This window comes from Castor canadensis, chromosome 7 (assembly GCF_047511655.1).
Source record: "Castor canadensis chromosome 7, mCasCan1.hap1v2, whole genome shotgun sequence".
Taxonomy (NCBI): domain Eukaryota; kingdom Metazoa; phylum Chordata; class Mammalia; order Rodentia; family Castoridae; genus Castor; species Castor canadensis.
In genome coordinates, this window is record NC_133392.1 from 129876824 (window position 1) to 129896269 (window position 19446).

At 48.6% G+C, this 19446-nt stretch overlaps 1 protein-coding gene across 9 annotated transcripts in view; it reads right to left on the reverse strand.

Moving 5' to 3' along the window:
• Szt2 (SZT2 subunit of KICSTOR complex) overlaps positions 1–19446 on the reverse strand; it is a 50999-nt gene that overhangs the window by 18077 nt on the left and 13476 nt on the right. For 4 of the 9 annotated variants that reach the window (XM_074080384.1, XM_074080379.1, XM_074080383.1 and 1 more), the window contains exons 6-41: positions 18667–18808; positions 18198–18304; positions 14970–15180; positions 14591–14761; positions 13901–14135; positions 13596–13725; positions 12742–12884; positions 11515–11667; positions 11260–11374; positions 10801–11018; positions 10498–10713; positions 10073–10151; positions 9743–9837; positions 9316–9484; positions 9045–9159; positions 8822–8935; positions 8439–8609; positions 8183–8277; positions 7823–7946; positions 7554–7718; positions 7262–7466; positions 6913–7028; positions 6545–6791; positions 5301–5442; positions 5052–5144; positions 4827–4905; positions 4432–4725; positions 4128–4269; positions 3853–3960; positions 3703–3766; positions 3323–3508; positions 2785–2952; positions 2617–2704; positions 2424–2516; positions 2064–2262; positions 723–822 (exon numbers count right to left, since the gene is read on the reverse strand). In XM_074080384.1, coding sequence (XP_073936485.1) covers positions 723–822; positions 2064–2262; positions 2424–2516; positions 2617–2704; positions 2785–2952; positions 3323–3508; positions 3703–3766; positions 3853–3960; positions 4128–4269; positions 4432–4725; positions 4827–4905; positions 5052–5144; positions 5301–5442; positions 6545–6791; positions 6913–7028; positions 7262–7466; positions 7554–7718; positions 7823–7946; positions 8183–8277; positions 8439–8609; positions 8822–8935; positions 9045–9159; positions 9316–9484; positions 9743–9837; positions 10073–10151; positions 10498–10713; positions 10801–11018; positions 11260–11374; positions 11515–11667; positions 12742–12884; positions 13596–13725; positions 13901–14135; positions 14591–14761; positions 14970–15180; positions 18198–18304; positions 18667–18808 — 5292 coding nt within the window. The other 5 variants (XM_020175718.2, XM_074080381.1, XM_074080378.1 and 2 more) reach the window with 4 other exon arrangements.

Below are 19446 nucleotides of genomic sequence, written 5' to 3' on the forward strand. Positions count from 1 at the left end.
GCATTGTACAGAAATTAATAGCCATATTGGTCTAGAAACGTTAAACTTAATTTTTTTTTCCATTTGTACAGGGGTAACGCACTGTATTAAATATGTAAGGTCTTATCTACGTGGGTTTGATTACAGAAACTAATAAAGTATTCTCTAAATAAAAAAAAAAAAAAACAAAGCTGAGGGCTCTGAAAGCAAAGCCAGTGAGGTGTACTTGTCCCTATTCTTTGCCAGAATCTGGTCATCATTCTTCAATTCCCAACCTAAAAAATCACTTCTTCCAAGAAACCTTCCTCGATACTTTGGACGATCAACTACGTGTTATGTGTTTTCATAGCAGTCTCTGCTTTTCCTCTGAGACTTCTTCACAGTTGTCACTGAAATAATTCCTGTACTTTAGTTGTTCAATGTCTATCTCCCCTGCTTTACATAAGCTCTACAGAATCAGGGTTTTCCTGTCTGGTTCACAGTAAATCTCTAATGTTAGTTTGGTGCAAGGACAGGGACTATTTCGGAGTCATTGGCAGGGAATGAGAGGGTAACCCCCTATTACCGGGGGTAGGTTGGAGAGTTCCCAGTTTATAGGTAGTAACTGGGGTAATCAAAGAAAACAGCCCATGGTTATTTTTGAGTTTGACATGGACCGCAGCATTTAAAAATCAAGTTTGTAAAACTCCTTCATCTGTTCTGTATCTCAGTGCCCAGAGAGCTATGGCTCTGGCTACTCTTACCTGGTTGACCTCCCTGCAGATCTCCCCAACTCGCCTCACCAGGAGCTGCTGCAAATGACGACATTCAGTGCCGGGACCCCCATCTTCCCGAATCAGGCTCCTAGGAAGGAAGGAAGGAAGGAAGGAAGGAAGGAAGGAAGGAATGAAGGAAGGAGGGAATGAAAGAAGGAGGGAACGAAGGAAGAAAGGAAGTTCACACAGAACTACAGTGTGGAAAAAATTTAAGTGTCATGAATGGAGAAAACAGGCCATGGAGTTGGGGCCCAGAGAAATCATAAAAAAGAAGGACTGGACAAAGGGAAGTAAGCTTGATAGGACAAGGGCAAAAATGGAATTCTTAAGAGCAGTTCTAGAAGCTTCGGCTCCATGCTTGCCTTGCCAGCTCCCATGTGGCACCAATTGTGGCTTCCATCATCTATTTATTCTTAAACCTTGATCAGAATAGTCTTGTCTTTCTCCCCCACAATCCCCCAAGACCAGAGAGCATTTAAGCAGATGCCTAGCTTTGAATCCTGTCTCACCACTTACTGTAACCGTGGACAAATATTAACCCCTCTGTGCTGAGTTTCTTCATCCATACTATTAGGGTAATACTATTTAGGATTGTTATACAGATTAGAGGAGCTGATCCATACAGAATGCTAGAAGAGTGCCTGCATATTGTAAGCACTTGCTAAATATTAGCTATTATTCATTATTATCAACCTTTGAAGCTCCTCCGAAGTGTAGATATTCTTACCTTTTTTTTTGCAGTGCTGGGGCTTGAGCTCAGGGCTTACACCATGAGTCACTCCACCAGACCTTTTTTGTGATGGGTTTTTTCGAGATAGGGTCTTGTGAACTATTTGCCTGGGCTGGCTTCAAACTGTGATTCTCCTGATCTTTGCCTCCCCAGTAGGTGTGAGCCACCAGTGCCTGGCTACTTTTTGGGTGGGGGGTGGGGCGCAGTACTAGGACTTGCACAAGTCAGGGCCTTGTGCTTGCAAGTACTCTACCATTTGGGCCACACTCCCAGCCCTTTCGGCTTTAGGTTTGTGGTTTTTTTTTGCAGTACTGGGGTTTGAACTCAGGGCCTCACACTTGCTAGGCAGGTGCTCTAGCCACTTTAGCCACTCCACCAGCAATGCTTTAGTTACTTTTTTGAACAGGGTCTCAAATTTTTGCTTTGGGTGTCCTGGACCACTATCCTCCTATTTATATCTCCTGTATAGCTGGTATTTAAAGGCATGAGCAATGGTGCCCAGTCCCAAGTGTTACTTTTAATAAGACTAGAGAGAGGTATTGCAAACAGGGGACGGAGGTTAAATCACTGGCAGGATGCAGGCCCTGGCTTCTACCTACCGTGCATGTGCATAAACTTCCACACGATCCTGTAGTACCCGGACAATGAGCCAGAAGTCAGGCAGGCAAGGCCCAGGGAGGCTTGAGGGAGGCTGTGGAGGTGCCGGCCCAGATGGAGTCCGCAATGTGAAGGGGGCCTTCTCACCAAGGGTCTCATCAGGACCCTCGCTATCTGAGCCACTGCTACCACCATCGTAACCTGTTGTCAAATGTGCTGAAGTTTAACCCCATCCTTACCTGAGCCTGACTCACCTGAGCCTCCAAGTGTATCAGGCTTGATATGGTCTTCAAATGAGTCCCTTCTGATGTCTTTGCCCAGAACTTTCCCTGGGCAGCCCTAAGCCCACTTGCCCAGCTTACCTAGATGGTCTGAATCCACACTGCCTTGACTAGACATGAGACTTACTCCCCGGCTGGGCCCAGGCTGACTCCCTGGATAGAGAAAGGGAATGCCTAGAGCTTTTGTGTATCCTTCCTATGGTCACCCTCCAGAAATAAAAGCTGGGCCAGATAGCTATAAGTCCCCCAGACTTTGCTGCCCAAGTCCTCTTACCTCCCTGTGGCAGGCTGGGCAGGCTGATGATAGGGATGTCCTCAGAATCCTCTGGGGAGCCAGGGTCTTGGGGGCTAGTTGTTAAGGCCTGAGGAGAAGAAATCATGACTGAGGTTATAGCCCCACATACCTAATGCCACCCCTACTTTGTCCTCAGGTCAGATTTACCTCCCCTTCGATGTCTTTGGCATGGTCCTCATGTCTGTGCCATGCCCAGGTTGCTGAAGGGGGCTCCCCCTGGGGCCCACTTGGCTGTTGGCCAGCTGCCACAAAGAAGAAGCCACTTTCAGGGTCCTCAAGGAGAACATGATCAGGGAGGTGGAGGCGGCGGAACTCCTAGAGAGTGGGAACCAAGGTCATAGTTTAGCCAAGAGCAGCCTTCCTGATACACACGCCTTACACTTCCTCATTAGATATTCCCAACTATGTGGTGAAGCAGATGCCAACATCCCCACTGATGAGGTAAGAAAAGGTTCAGTGACTTTGTCAAGGTTCAACAGGCTCAGTGACAAGGCTGGAACTGGGTTTCTTTCCACTGAATTGGGGTGTCAGGCATTGGGGCGAGGAGCAGACAATTTGGTAAGAAAGTCGATAGGAAGGACAATTCTATGGACTCAAACTAAGAGAGGACTTTCCAGTCCAATGCGTGGGGTGCAGGAAAGAATGGGCCCCAAGGGGACCAAGGAGTGTTCTGAGGGCAACTTACCTCCTTGAATTGTGTGAGTGAGCGCTCTGGCCCAAACACAAAATTCAATGGAAGAGTTTGGCGAAGGCAGGTAGAGCGTTCAGGAGAGCTATGGATGTGGGCAGCTGCTCGCTGCAAGGCAGGGCTCTGGGGGATTCCCCCTCTTCGAAGTGCCCCCACCATCTCATCTTCTAATAACCAGCGTATCTGTAGTCAGAAAGCAACCCTTTGTTTACTGGAGCTTCACCTCAATCCCAAAAGATACTCTGCCTTCTAGACTTAGAGAGGCCTTGCTTCAATTTCAGAATAAAGTGATACCTTATCTTACTCACATGACAGAAGGGGTATCAGTTATAGCACCAAGGAACTGTCATTTACACTGGGGGAGAGAAGGCCCTCACCTCATTCATGGTAGTCTCAATAGCCAATTTGTGGGGTGTGGCCAAATTAGACAGTCCTGGATGCCTAAATGGAAGAAAGGTTTAGACACTGATTTCCAGAAAATGAAACTGAATGGAATGAGGAACTCTGAGAGGAAGATAAAGACATACCTTTCTTCTTCTGGGGGTGGCAGTGGGGGCCCCAGGCCATCATCCGACCTTAAAGATGATGGTTGCCCTGGGGACCGTGGGAATGAAGCACTGCTTTCAGATGTTGACCTAAACAGAATTGGAACAAAAGTTAAAGGTCAGGAGCTGCTATCCTCCCTTGGCCTCCTCAAGGTTTCCTTAGTTCCTAGGTCCCCTTAGATTCCTTTAGTGGTCTCCCTATTCCCATAAGGGCCCCCCCACTCCCTCCCCCCCACCCCCGCAAGCTTGCTGCCAACCGGTGGTGCTGAGGGTCTGAGGCTGGGGGGAGCTCCACCTCCAGAGGCAAGGTCAGCACAAAGACGTCCAGAGTAATACTGAGGTCTCTCAGTGGAACTCGGCCTCCAATAGGGGGTCCCTCCAGACTAGAAAGAACCTGGCCTGGGAGGAGGGGGGAAAAGATGGTTTGTTAGGGGCCCTGGGAAAAGCATAGGTTCTAAGTTCTAAGCAATAAGGAGTTATACTCTCAGGCTCTCTTCTACTACCCAGGTAGGCAAGCTGTATTGTAACCTCTGGCCTTCCCTTGGGCTCTCCCAAACTCACCCAGGCAGGTGGGCAGACTGCACACAGGTACTGAGCTGTGCTGCCCACGCAGCCGCACAGAACATGTGAGATGTAGGAAGAGGGGTGGCAGGTCATGCATGAGGCTCTCAGGCCCAGTGGGTGAGTCGCCCCCTAAGATACTGAAGGAGTCTTCATCAGGATTGACAGTGTCTGCATCTGACAGTGAGGTGGAGTCTAGCCCAGCAGGACCCAGGTCTGGTTCACGGCTCTCACAGTATTCCACTTCCAGTTCTGGGTCACTCTCAGTGACCACACAGCAGGCAGATGTGTCTCCTAGTGGTACATGGCACATGGTCAACAGGTAAGGATGACAGTGGAGGCCCCTGGGGCTTTGCTTAAAGCAGCCTCCCATCTCGACCCACTTGCCCACATACCTTCTTCTCCTATGAGCTCAGCCTCTGAAAACTCTAGGTCACTGACTTTTCTGTCTACTGTGTCTCGGGGTCCCTCATCCTGGGTAAAAAAGGAGACTGTTGATCCAAGCAGGACAAGAGTCACATTCAGGTCTCAGGGAACCAAGATTCAAGAAGATCCACACAGGACAAATGGTAGGGTTGTGCACTGGAGGCAGAAGGGAGGGAAGAAAGAAATCCACTCACCTCTCGCCTACTGGATGGAGGGCAATAGAAGAAGTAGTGGGGATTGGAGGGCACTGTGCGGAAGTGGAGATGACTGATCTCCAAGAACTTCTCCTGTTGTGGGATTTAGAAGGAGGCTATGTCAGTCACCCCTTGAAGGACACTAATCCTTCACTAGAATAGGACACATGCACACCCTCAACCCAGGGAAGAATACTGCCCTCTGCACGAGCAAGATTTTACCCTTCTGCCCTCACCCAAGCTTCCCACCTGGATAAGGCCATGAAGGGCATCATGAGCCTCTCCTTTGAGCTGGCAGACATCTGTCAGAGAGATCTCCGGGCCAGGGTCTGAATTGCCAGGGACACGGGTGTTCTGAAACTCAGGCTCACTTAGATCCTCCGTCTCTATACTGAGTAGTTGGAGATGGGGAGGGAGCATACTACTGTTAAGGACCACCAAATGCTGGAGGTGCCTGATTCCCAACTGGGGAGCAGCACATGCCTGTCTCTGTCTATAGGGTATCAGCACAGCCCAATTGCCTGAGTGGTGACAGAGGCCCATCCATTTGGGCTCTAACCTCCTTATTTCTCAAGGGTGGACATTTCTGTGAACAAAATAAGGGTGAACCAAGTCTTCCGACTTGCATCACTGGGTGGAGGGTGGTATTGTTCAGTGTGAATGAAGAAGACATGTGGAAAAGCAAAGTTTGTTGAGAAGAAAATGCATTCACTTGGGAGGCATGAGAAGTGGGGGCTCCAGGGCTCAAGACGAAGCCCTTGAGCTGCAATTCTGACCTATGAGTTCTCAGGATCTCCATCACTGTAGTTCTTGTTTCTTCAATGGCAACACACTGCTGAGCTAACACAGAGCTGTCTGCCTGCTTGCCTTTTCTCCTTGCCTCCAGTCCTCCCTTCAGCAGAGACCTGTCAAGTGCTAAGGTGGGGCTCAGCAGTGAGCAAATACAAAGTTTTGAGTCTGATGATGCACACAGATTGGTTGGAGAGACTGTTAATATTCTATAGAGGGCCTCAAAACAAGTGGCAACTGGGAACTTGCTAGCTCTGACTCAGCTCATCAGAGCACACCAAAGCAGAAGATTAATGGGGAATGCCTGGAAGGGAAACTGCCGCCAGAGCCAAATGGGAGTAAGCAGACTGCTTGGGAAGCAGAAGCTTGTGACCCAGTACTGCTACTTCTTGGTGCACATTCCTGGACTGGAAGGCTTTTTTTTTTCCTTCCCCAGTACTGGGTATTGAACCCAGGATCTCACTATGCTAGGCAAGTTCTCTACCTCTTGAGCTATACTCCAAGCCCTTTTGTTTGTATTCTGTTTTTGATAGGGTCCTGCTAACTTTGCCTGGGCTCGCCTTGAACTTATGATTCTCCTGCCCCCATCTCCCAGGTAGCTGAGATTGCAGGCGTGTGCCACTACATGTGTGGCTAGGTCTTTGTTTATAGATACTTGGTCTGTGTGTCCCCTTGCCCCTGACATCATTCAAGAACAATCCTACCTGGACTCAGAAGCTAAGATAGCTCGTTCCCGAGGCTCTGGGCCCTCCTCGATGCTGCTGCTGAAGGGCCCTGGGCTGAGAGGACCAGGACTTGGGGGTGAATGAGGCAAACCCCAAGTGTGACCACACAGTGCAAGCAAAAAAGGGGTGATGTCTACTTCTTGTAGTAGCTCCTCACAGGCATCTACTGCTGTCAGCAAATCCTGGCAGGTCACATTCTGTGCTTGCTGCAAGCTCCGAAACAGCCCTAAGGGAAGTGGAACAGGCCATAAGCAGGGTTAGCTTAGGGTCTCTCAAATTGCCACTCAACATCCCTGTATCTCTGCCCTTGGAGTCCCACTCCTCCCTCACAAGGCCTTCCTACTCACCACGGACATAGCACCGCTGTGCATGCTCTTGCAACAAGGCACAGTGGGTTGCTGCCTCTTTATACCTGGGCTCCATCCAGGCTGAAGAAGCAGAGGGGTGGTCCAGGAACTGAGTCCTAGGAATGGGAGGGAAAACAGCTTAGCCAAATCCCCTAAGTGGTACCACAGACTCATCAGCCACCCACATTCCCATGGAACATCCATAGTATGTTCAGCTGCCTTGCTGAGGGAAGCCATCCAAACAGCTAGCATGACACAACTAAGAAGCTGAGTTCCTGCCACTGACCATCATGAGTGTGCACTCAAGTCTCAGTTTGGGAGGACACAGGTCAAAGTAAAGGGTACTTACCGGAAGATGAGGTCTCGAGGTGCCTGAGGGGGCTGCATGCCAACCATTTGTTCCCTCAGAGCTTCCAGGGAACAGCTATAGATATAGACAGGACAACGGGTCCGGGGCCCATCTGCACCCTCTGTCTGGGAAACCTGACGCCCAGTGTAAGCCTGAAAGTCCCTATTGAAGGGTGAGCTTGGATCTCCTTGATCCTGGGCACTGTCTGTGGAGAAAGGTGTCCATAGTCTTCACACTCACTATTTGTTTCCCATCCCACTCCTGTTTAACTGACTTCACTCAGCCGCCTTACCACCAGCTAGAGTTATACTGAGGATGGGGACTTGGGACTTTGTAGCCTTGGCCCCCGTTCCTCCCAGATCTTTTTGGTTGGGGGCCACACTCCGATCCCCAAACTTAGGCTTTGTTTCTTCTTGAAAGGGTCCCTCCAGACCATAAACAGATAGACGCTGGACATCTGCAGAGGAAGAGAGACACAGATCAGTACTTTCTGATAGGCTAGTTGGTGAACTGAGGGGTTTGTTTCTGAGGGGGTTAGTAAAGAAGGTCAGGAGTTGATACCTGAGAAGGCAGCTGGGAGAAATGTCAGAAACACATGCTGTGGGGTCACGAGCCTTGCATAGCAGCGCCACTGAGGAGGCTGGGCAGAGATGAGAGGCCTGAAAGTTTCAGGAATACTCAGACACTGTAAGAGAGAAACAAAATTAGAGCAATCTATAAGAGAATGTCCAAGCCCTGTTCCCTTCCTCCACCTGGAGCTGACTCATCTTAGGTCTAGTGTGAAAGATCTGGGACAAACGGACAAAGCCTTCTTTTTTGAGAAGGTACTTGGTATCAAGGGTGATAGAAAGTTGGGCATGGATGTGTGGTGACGGAAGGAAGTCGGTAAGACAGGGCTCAGGGAGAAGAATCAGTGCTGACCAGGGTAGGAAGGGCTGAGTCTCTAGCAGCCTGGGTGTTGTTGACTGCTTGATCCTTCAGGATCCCATGAGTCCCCATTGATGGCCCCTCTGCACCTACAATGGAGTAGAGATGGCAAAGAAGGCAGAGCCAGCACAGAGGCAGGGCTCTGAGTTGAAGAGGCACAGAGTCCAGAGCTCAAAGACAGAAACCACCTTGAGGGTGAGGAAAAGGGCTTGGATGGAGTCTGACATTAGGAACGAGGTATATAGCTCACCTGGATTATGGCAGCTCCGTCGCAGTACCTCACTCAAGAAGGCAGCCTGGTCAGCAGGGGTCAGTGGGATTTCCCGGTCACTCAGCTCCTGCCCCAGGCAGCTGTGCAGCAGGCACAGCACCATGTCGTTGGTGGGACAAGGCCCCTCGGCGAGAGGGATACCCTCTGGCTCTGCCCGACACACACTCTGCTCAGCACTGAGAGCTTCCTGCTGCTCAGAGCCCCTAGCTCTGCCCTGACCAGCAAAGCCCTTCCTCCAGCCTTAGCATCCCCTGTCTCCATCCCACACCTGCTCCTGACTGACTTATCTGTTCTTGATTCTCTAGTATACTCAGGCTTGCTGGCCCTATAGGTGAGGGTGAGTAGGTACTAAGTTTACCCACCTCTGGATAGCAGAAGGAAGAACATCTGTAGCTGCTGGCACTGTGGCAGCAATCCCAACAGGTCAAAATGGAAAGGGATCTCATGGACACAGGTGTCTCCTCCCTGGTCCAGTCCTAGAAGGCAAGGACAACAGGATACACAGTAAGACCCTGATTACCTGTCTATGGCTTTCTTCTCCCTACTCATTCTTTGCTCTATCCATAGGCCACCTTCCCCACTGACCATCTGAGACTCGTGGCTCTGGTGGCAGAGGACCCCATTCCTTGCTCTGGCACAGCTGTATCAGGTATTCGAAACTTAGCAGGGAGCCTATACAGGCAACATCCCGTGGGTGAAGCTAGAGAGAAACATCAGAAGACAAGAGTCATCCCTTCCTAGCACTGGCCTCCAGCTTTCAAGGACGCCCAAACAGTCATGGACATAGGTTGTGGTCTCCAAAGGTGATGTAACCCAGTATCTCCAGCTGTGGGGGTACAGTTCTGGGGTTACTCACAGCTTGAGGGATTTCAGAGTATGTCAAGTCCTGTAGGTGCTTCCAACTTTCAGGGCCAGGTCCTACTCGCCCATACTGTGGCTCCACCCACACCTCGGTGACCAGATTGAGTTCTGAGTCCCCCTCCAAGGCCTCCACCTCCACATCATTGTCATCATCTGTTGAGAAGCTAAAGGAGGAAGGGCTCTGAGCCTGGGGGAGAGGGAATGCAACATACAGCCATGTGGTAGGGATTGAACCTCATGGAGGATAGGAAGGAGGTAGGCAAAGAGGACAGCCACAAGTTACATAGCCTTTGCAGACCAGCATCTGCCTGATGGAGCATCTAAAAATACCAGCCCCCTCCCCTGGGTATGGGAGACAGACAGGGGACATAAGGGAGAGGAGGACTGTGCAGAGAGTTGGCTTGCAGAGAAGGCTGTCTCACCTGTCTTTGGTAGAGGTAGAGTGGGGGGGGAAGAGGATGTACTGGACAACACATGTGTGCTTCTCTTCAGTCGCTGTCTGCCTCAGTGGCTCATTCTGTGGGTAAATGGGAGATCCTGGGCAAATCCCAGCCAGTGTACAGACCTGGCCTGGCTCTGACCCTCAGAAATTTAATCCTCTAACTAGACAGTCCTATGACTGACTCTGGCCTCAGGCCTCCGTCCCTGGTCCAGTGAGGCAAAGTTTACAGCAGTCCCTCCCAGCTCAGAGGCAAGTGTCCCTGAGATTATGATGGACCTTGAGGGGAGGTATCATGAGGGATGACACACACCTGAATTGGAAGCTCCAGGACCATGTTGATGATTCCTTCGCCGCTGCAGGCAAAGTGAAACCCTTCAGAGAGTCGGACTCTGAAGCCCGTAAAGGCAAAACAGGACCAACCAGAGTAAGATAAGGGAAGAAGAGACATTCAGTATAGTGCTCCCTGACATACCTGCCTCCCAGTGGTCATCATGGCAACCTAGTCCATTGGGAGCCCTGCTCAGATTATCAGTCCCTCAGGGTACAATAGGTCCAAGTAGAACCAGAGACAAAATAAGGAGTTAGGGAACAGCAGAAGAGGAGGGCTGCTCTGTACTTGACACTGGAGCTCAGAGAAGGGAAGTGTCTGGTTTAGGCTCTCTGTCAGTGTCCAAACCCAGAGTTCACACTTGTTCTCTTCATGTCCCAGCTGACTAATGGGCTTGGGTGACCTACTCAGTGAGGACAGAGAGGAGCTGGGCGATGGCGCTGAGTGGCAGCGTGGGGGCCAGGCCTGATGGAACACTCCATAGCCAGCGCTGATGGTAGAGGTAGCGTGACAACGATGCTAGGCTAGATGAGGCTGATCGACCCGACACCAAAGGCAGTGGCCCTGGTGGTTCCAGTGTCAGCAAGAAAGGTGCCCGGTAGTCCAGAGGTAGCTTCTCATACCTGGGAAATGGGGCAACTCCCCCGTTGATTTCTACTCATACTCCTCCCTCATGTTTCTTGGGTCCCCTCCCAACCTTCTAAACCAACCTGATGAGGAGCTTGTCCAGTGGCTTATGGAGGACCACAAGGCAGGGCCGGTCAGACAGGGCCTGCTGTGGTCCCAGCATGGGGGGTGACTTGGAGGGAGAACTGCCCCCACCAACACCCCCTAGCCCTTTACGTTTCACCTTGGGTGTTGGCTCTTTACTTTGTACCCGGTGGGGGAAACGAAGGCGTAGTATCTCTTCCCTCAAGCCTGATACAATCTGTGGGGAAAATGTGGTCAGCTCCTTTCCTCAATACACACACACACTTCCATCTATCTCTTCCAGGTCTGGGAGAAGGGGCCCATAGACAGGGTGAGAAAACCCTCCCTCATGTTCTTCAAGCCTTTCTTAGTCTGAGGGTACCTCTCCCTACTAGACCTGGCCTGGTGGGGGTTGGGAAATGGAGTTTGTCTATGCCCCAGGGCTTCTCAGTCTGGGAGTCAGTCAGAGTCCAGCTCACCTTGTGCCGGGCCTGGGCTGGTGTGCCAATGGGAAAACCCAGGCGAAGAACCATGCATGGGGCCTTGGAAATGATGCGGACCAAGTAGAAGGAGGATGGGGGCTGGTCTGGGGCACTGGGGAGAAATGGGAGGAAGTGAGCCATCCTGAGCTGGGAGTATATCAGCTTAACAGAAGTAGGGGTGAGGTCTGGGGTTAGAAGAGGAGACGTGGGATGAGATGATGAGGGAAGGGTAAGAGACATCACTTTGCCCACCTGGAGAGCAGCTTGACATAAGAATAGCCCTCAACAAGCACAAAGCTGCTCCAGTCCCGAAGCAGAGAGGTGAGCGAAGAATGAGAGATCCTGCACTGAATAGTGCTGTAACGTCCATTGCTGCCCGGGGTATGCAAGTGCTTGGGGACTGGGCTAGGAAGAGGAATGTGGAATGAAATCAGACCTCCTAGCCTTATTTTTGGGGAAGGGAAAGATTGCTACCTCTTTCTTTTAGGCTTGCCTAAGGTAATGGGAGCTGATGAGAAGGAAGACTTGGCCACAGTTGCTCTTTGCACCAATCCCTATCCTCTGATCCCACCTATTAATTCACCGAATCAGTGGAGCTACACTAGCGCTACTAACCATTAACCCAACCACAGCTTTCGTAACATTTATTATTCTAGTCCTCCTCACAATTCTCGAATTCGCGGTAGCCCTAATCCAAGCTTACGTATTTACACTCCTAGTTAGCCTATATCTTCATGACAACACATAATGATGACCCACCAAGTTCACGCTTACCACATAGTCAACCCAAGTCCATGGCCACTAACAGGAGCATTGTCTGCCCTCCTAATAACATCAGGCTTAGCAATATGATTCCACTTTAACTCTACATTTCTCTTAATACTAGGACTACACACCAACTCACTAACCATATACCAATGGTGACGGGACGTAGTACGAGAAGGCACATTCCAAGGTCACCACACCCCAGTTGTTCAAAAAGGACTGTGGTATGGAATAGTACTATTTATCGTTTCAGAAGTATTCTTCTTCGCTGGATTTTTCTGAGCCTTTTACCACTCAAGCCTTGCCCAACCCCAGAACTAGGAGGCTGCTGACCCACCGGCATTAACCCACTAGACCCCTTAGATGTCCCTCTTCTCAACACATCAGTTCTTCTCGCATCAGGCATATCCATTATCTGAGCTCACCACAGTCTAATGGAAGGAAACCGAAAAAATATAATCCAAGCACTATCAATCACTATCCTACTAGGCATCTACTTTACCCTCCTACAAGCCTCAGAATATTCTGAAACCTCATTCACAATCTCCGATGGCATCTATGGTTCAACTTTCTTCATAGCAACAGGATTTCACGGCCTACATGTAATTATCGGCTCCACATTCCTACTAGTATGCCTAACTCGACAACTAAAATTCCATTTTACATCAAAACATCATTTTGGCTCCCATCCTTCCTGACCCTGAGAGTACACACGTGTCATGCTCCAGGATCAGCACCAGGCGGTGCATGTGCAGCCACCGTTGCCATGAATTAGCATCCATAGACAGCACTGGCTTCCAGTAGGCAGCAAACTGGGCATGGGATGAGTCAGAACCACTGTGTTGAAGGGAGAGCACCTGGGGACAGAAAGAGAAGCTCTATAGAAGCATTTGTGAAGAACCAGGATACAACCTCCAAACAGCAAACACAACCATAGCAGACTCAGTTCAGGCGTTAGAGACAGCATTGGATTAGAGCTAAGAGCCACAGCCCATCCTGGAACAGTAATCCAATACGGATTACTAGATTAGGATAATCAGCCTTTTAAAGCTGATCTAGCAAAAGAATGGAACCTTCCCAGCTTATATCACTGACTTTGAGGAAGGCTGCTGAGTGATGGCAGGACTTGACAATGAGGCCACTGCACATTAATGTGGGCCACACCAGTGCTAGGCTGTTAGCTGAAGACCAAATGTAAAGAGAGCACAGGACAAAGGAAGTTATGGTCTTTAGGAAAAGCCCAGTTCATGGTGGCTAGCAACAGGTGATGGTGGTTGGTGGAGGCCCAAGTATGTCACATGACAATGAGGCGAGGGGGCCAACAGACTGATGGGATACCACTACCTAGACATCCTGCAAGATGTCAGATACTGTTGTCTATTAATGGAAGGCTTCTTTTAGATCTTCCCTTCCTCAGGGCCTCAGAAGGGGGAGGAGAGATGCTTTCAAGGATGAAGCTAAGGCTTCCGGTTTGGGTACCTCATGCTTGAGCGAGAAGGCTCCAGATGCTGTGCCCATCCCAATCTGGCAAGGTAAGAAAGGGGCTATTGAGCATCAGAGCCACTCACCGGGGTGGTGGAGCCAGGAGGGATGTAGAAGAGTGGCACTCCACTCTTAGTGCTGTCAGGAAGCGTGAAATGCTCTGGCACTGAGGAGAAGGACTGAAGGTGGGCTAACATCTGGTCCGTCTGGTTAATGCTATAGAACAAGGGAAAAGCCTGAGCCACAGCTGAATCTGCTGGGTGAGGAAGTGGAACCGTGGATACAGCATGGTACACTGGGTGATTGATTGCTCCCTATCCCCCACTTCCATCTTCACAAATCTGTCCCTCCACAAACAAATGGAGCTTCACCCACCAAGTAGGGACCTCACCTTTGCAGTGTGTTCCAGAAACGGCGGATAACGTGGGTACGATACAACGAGCGAATGGGTTGCCTTAGCGCACAGGACACATCATGCAAAATGTCATAGCCGCCTTCCATTGTTACTTCCACCCGTGTTCCTCGAGGGCCCTCAGGCTCCAGGGGCCAGGGTGCCACAGCCACATACTCAATGCGCATATTGTGTTTCCATAGCAGCACCAGCTTCACCTCCAGTTGGGACCCTCCTTCAGAAGAAGCAGGAGGGCCAGTTAGGGGAAGAAGGCATATGAGTACAGGCCTGTGACTTGAGTTCCTATCCAAAACCTCACCTACCTCATGGAACTCTAGCCTGGCCAAAGGTTCCAAGCATGGTTCCAAAGGATTCAGAACCAGAGCCTGCGAACTGATGCAAACAGAAGTTTGCAGGAGTAATCTGAAAACAAAGCCAAGTTCAGGACACCATACCCACTTCAGCTGTTTCACCTTGGACAAAAAGAGATGAAACTGGAAATCCACATGCTAGGAGAACTAAGTCCTGGAGACAACTCAAAATACACTTGTCTCAAACGATAAACAGAGATTCTCATGGAGACACTTTTTGAAGTGTGTGACACACGGATGTCTGTTTTGTTCAGCAGATCTGCCCACACACAAGTTCTCAGAGACTTGTAAACTTGTAGTAGGGTCTAGTGACCCTTACCTTTTGCCAGTGTAACCTCTCGGACACTGTAGCCCTCTCGAAGGCGTACAGACACAGTGCTGACCAAATCAGCTGGAACCTCCTTCTCAGTGTGCTTCTTTCGACGCAAGGCCAAGGCAGGGTTGCTGCTTGCAGAGACCAGGTGCTCATTAAACAGACGGTGCTGAGAGCCTGGAGAATCAGTGAGGATAGAGAAGGGGAAGATGGCAAATGGTCAGAGGACAGATATATAGGGGAAGGGGTTAGGCTGAAACTACAGTAAACAGTGTCAGATCAGCCAGCCCCAGTTAGACTTCCAGTTCTTCCAAAGCCTAGACCACATCATCTCTGGGCCCATTCTGTATTCCTCCTTCCCACAACCACCCAGCCTGCCTCTCACCACAGTAATATTCAGGGTTCAGTGCTTCTCCACTGCGCAGGAAGGAATAGAGCAGAAAAGCTCGGTGGTAGACAGTCAGACCCAGATTGCCTGGCTCAGGCTCAGGACAAGTGGACAGATAGGAGCCAAATGTTGCCATTGCGATGAACTTCATCAATTCCACATTGGGCACATGGCCAAAACTGCAGTCATAAGAGTAAACTCCTCCCACCTGGAGAAAATGAACAAATTGGAGGCCCTACTCCATCAGAAGCACTTTCATTCCCTGGACCACCCAGGGAAGTGGGCCACCAATCTTCTAGGACAGACTACTGCTCTGCACATATCCTTTTGAACCCTCTAAGGCCCATGTTAGCTGGTCACATCATTTTCTGCCTTTCTTTCTCAATATCAAATACTCTCCTCTCTCTTCAATACAGATTTTGGCAACTGATTCATTAGCTTCCTGTTATCATCTTGAAAGATTTCAGTGTGTCACTAACAAAGTGGTTCTTAGACTTTAGGGTGCATACAAAAAAAATCCAGGATGTCTAAGGTGGGGTCTGAGAGTCTGCATTGCAAACAAGCTTTCTGGTGAGGCCATTGTCAAGGCTCAAAATCAGAAACTGGCAAACTACTTATAAAATGTAGGCCAAATGTAGCCCATTACCAATTTTTGTCAATAAAGTTTTACTGGAATACAGCCACGCTCATTCACTTTGTATTGTCTGCAGCTACTTTCACACTACCACAGCAAAGCTGAATACCTATGACAGAATGAATGGCTCACAAAGCTTAAATATTTACCAGCAGGCCTCTGCAGCAAATGTTTGCAGACCTGATCTAGATGACTCATTCAATTCTCTGGCCATGCAGTTCTTTAACCCTCATCTCTCTTCCACTTACCTGGGCTGGCTACACTGGCCCATAGCTTCACTTGGAACAAATTCATCTTTGCAATTCTAAATTGCCACATCCCACAACATAGCATTATCCCTTTAGCTTCCTCTTCCCACCCTCTTCCTGCTGCTCTTATCCAAGTCCATCCGTATCATCCTGACCCTCCTTTCTCAACCCAGCCTGAACCCTACATTCAAACAACTTTATGAGCATCATTTTCAAATCCTTGGCCCGCTTCATTTTTTGTCTGCTCCTACTTCAAAATCCCAATGAAGATCAAAACCTCTATACTCACCAAGTCAATGGTGCCCTAAAAAAGAAAACTGCCTTTGTATAGGCTTGTACCACATCAAATCATTACATTCCTATCCAGCTACTTCTTCAGGGCTGAATACAAGACTGCTCCTTCTTCCCAATGCTGGCATCCCTTCCTCACTACTCATCAATACCCTTTTCTTTCAAGAGGTATCAGAAGCCCTTGGAAGAATTTACCCACATATTCACTTCTAACTTCTAATCTCAAAGAATGAAAGTGACACTTGTCTGCTCTGAAAGAATATTCAATCTGTTTCTAGAACCAATGCCTTCCACTCAATTTAGGGACTTTTTCAGGATCCCTTCTTTTATTTTCAAATTCTTCTTCACTATGGCCCCTTAGAACCATGCTTAACTCTGCAGCTTAAAAATCCAAACCAAACTAAACAGAACACCCCTCCTTCCACCATGTACTTCCCTCTGGCTACCATTCTCTCTTGTTCTGAACAGCTAAATTTCTTATGTCAACACTTGTCGCTACATCCTTTTCTTCTATCTACAGCAATCATTGAAATGGCTCTGAAAAATTTCCCATGATCTCCTAATGAAGATACAAAGGGGCACTTTTCATTCCGAATGCCACTTGATCTTTCTGCTGCATCTCACAATGTTAGTACTCCTTTCTTTCAAAACTTCTGACTTTTCTGACATCAGAATCTCCAAGTTCTTCTCAGATTAGTTTTCTTCATTCCTTGCTGGGTTCTCTTCTTGTGAGAGACCTTTTAACACTGGTGTTCCCCAAGACTCTTCTAGGACTTTCCTCACTTCTCAATTACCACCGGTAGACTGACAACTCTTAAATCTTTACCTCTCAACTACTGCTGTTTCCTGGATCATGACGTGCATATCCAGCTGCTAACTGCTATGAGTTGTAGCTATTTATTAGGTAATTATTCACTATGCTATGTATTCTAAATACATCAACTCACCAAATAAAGTACTTCACAATTTCTATTTAAAATGAATCCAACCTTCAGCTGAAGTGATGTGCCCAATGTCACAGAAGTAGCAAATAGAGCTAAGGATTCAGACGAGGCAGGCCTAACTACAAAGGCAATATTCTTATTTGCTAAGATATGTCAAACCATAGTCACCTCAAATACAACATGCACAAACCTTGTCCTTGCCCTCACTCCACCTCAACCGTTTCTCTTTGTATTTGCTTTGCCTGCCACTCAGTCATCACTGAAGTCAGAAACTTGGAGGCAACCTTAGTTCCTCTTTTTCCCTCACCTATGCCCTCTATTTTGCTAATCATGTCCTATTTGTTTGAAAAAAGGTCTCATCTTGAGGCTAGCCCAGCCTCAAACTTGTGATACTTTCTGTCTCAGCCTCCCAAGTTCTGGGATTATAGGCATGCACTACCAAATCCAGTTTCATAAGCCATACTGACACTATCTCCTCATTTTCTCAATCCTCTTACCCCAAATGCCACATATTTAAGCCCTGATCTTTTACCTGGACCACTGTAATTAATACCCTCCCTGCCTCTACTCTGCTCTTTACCCAGCAGCAAAAGTGACCTTTATAAAACATAAACCCATACATTTGTATTATCCACAGAATTTTGCTTAAACTTAATACAGCAGAACCAGCTTTTCATGCTCTGGCTAAGCCTACCCCTCCAGCCTTTCCCTCCTGCCCTATAGTCTGTCAATCCAAATTAGCTGCAGTTCCCTGTCTATACCTTCCCTCCTCACTGTGCTTAAGCTAGTTTGAATTGGGCTTTCTGACCCTTGCAACCAAAGCAATAATAACTAATCTAATGGAGCATGTGGGACTGGAACTGACTCAGATTTCAAATTTTCTCTTCTTTTTACTGTAACATGCTGTCTCCAATCATAAGGAAAGGGGACAAAGATGAGAATCCTCTCCCACCACTGCCACCTACCCTACTCTAGACCTGGCAACTTCTCCCCAGTTAACAATATCATCAGTTTCATTTGGGAAATCTTGCCAACAAGAAAGTAACCAACCATGCTTGACTTTGTGAGATACCCCACTTTCCTTTACTCCTTTCTAGAAAGTCCTCACCTGCACAAAGGAACAAGCCACAGTGCCACTGCGAAGCTGGTTCAGTAGTGTCTCACAGACAGCAACATCAGGGACACTGGTCACCCCATCTGTAATTACGATGATACCTGGAGCAGGAAATAAGACTCAGACCTGAAGACACTGGCCAGACCAAAGTCATAGAAAGGTACTCAACTGACAGGGCTCCGAAGTCCTGCCCACTGAACATTTTATAAACTTCAAACACCTTTCCTTCTCCTCCCTCTTGATGACAGACCAGTCTCTCCTAGGTGATGTCCTTGGAGCTCCAGCTTACACCAGCGTCCCTGATGGTTGTCAGAGCTAAGGGTACCAGACTTGTCTCTTGCAAACAAGAAAACAGATCCTCTTCCCTGGGGCTCCCTGATCCTGGGAAACCTCTAGTTTTGGCAATAACCCCCACCCTTCCTGAATCCACTTCCCCATTCCCACCAATATTCTTTCTACTGACCTGCACTAGAGTTTGAGGGCAGTAACTGCAGTGCCAAGATGCCCTGACGAATCATACTGACCAGTCCAAGATCAGCTGTCACCATAGAGACTCCTACCTTCCGGCCCAAGGGCTCCCCTGAGTCTGGGGACTGGTCTTCTGCCTGGTCCCAAATTACAGAAAAGACAGAATGGGACTGATGTCATTGCTGCCCCAACTATAGCAAAAGCAAAATTTCTTTCTTCTTTTTTCCAGTACTTGAGATTGAACCCAGGACTTCACACATGAGGCATGCAGAGCTACACCTCTAGCCCACAAACCAGAATTTATGGTACATCCCAGGACAGGAAAGCCTAATCCTGTGAGGACTCCAAGTCCCCTATACTGCCCCAGATCAATCCTGGTGTGCCCCCTCCCCTGGTGTGTGCTCAGATGCAAAGGGAGTCCAACATTAGACAAAGCATCAGATTGTAATGAGACAAGATTTCTGCACCTTTTGTCATGTACTTCTTTCCAAATTTTCCCATCACTATTATAAAGTATTTTAAAATCAGCCAAATTATAAACCAGTCATCAGGTGTACAGATGACCATTTGCCTAGCCACTTCTGAGGTATCCAAATTAATTGACTGTATAAAATGCTAACTAGAAATACTAACTAGAGCCCAAAGCCACCCATGATCATCTTTTCAGATGATCATGGAGAAGGGGGGTGTTGAGACCCAGGACTGAAAAAACACAGGCAAATGGCCTTCATATTTTCTCCCAGTAATTATCTGTGTCTTGGGAGAGCATATCTGA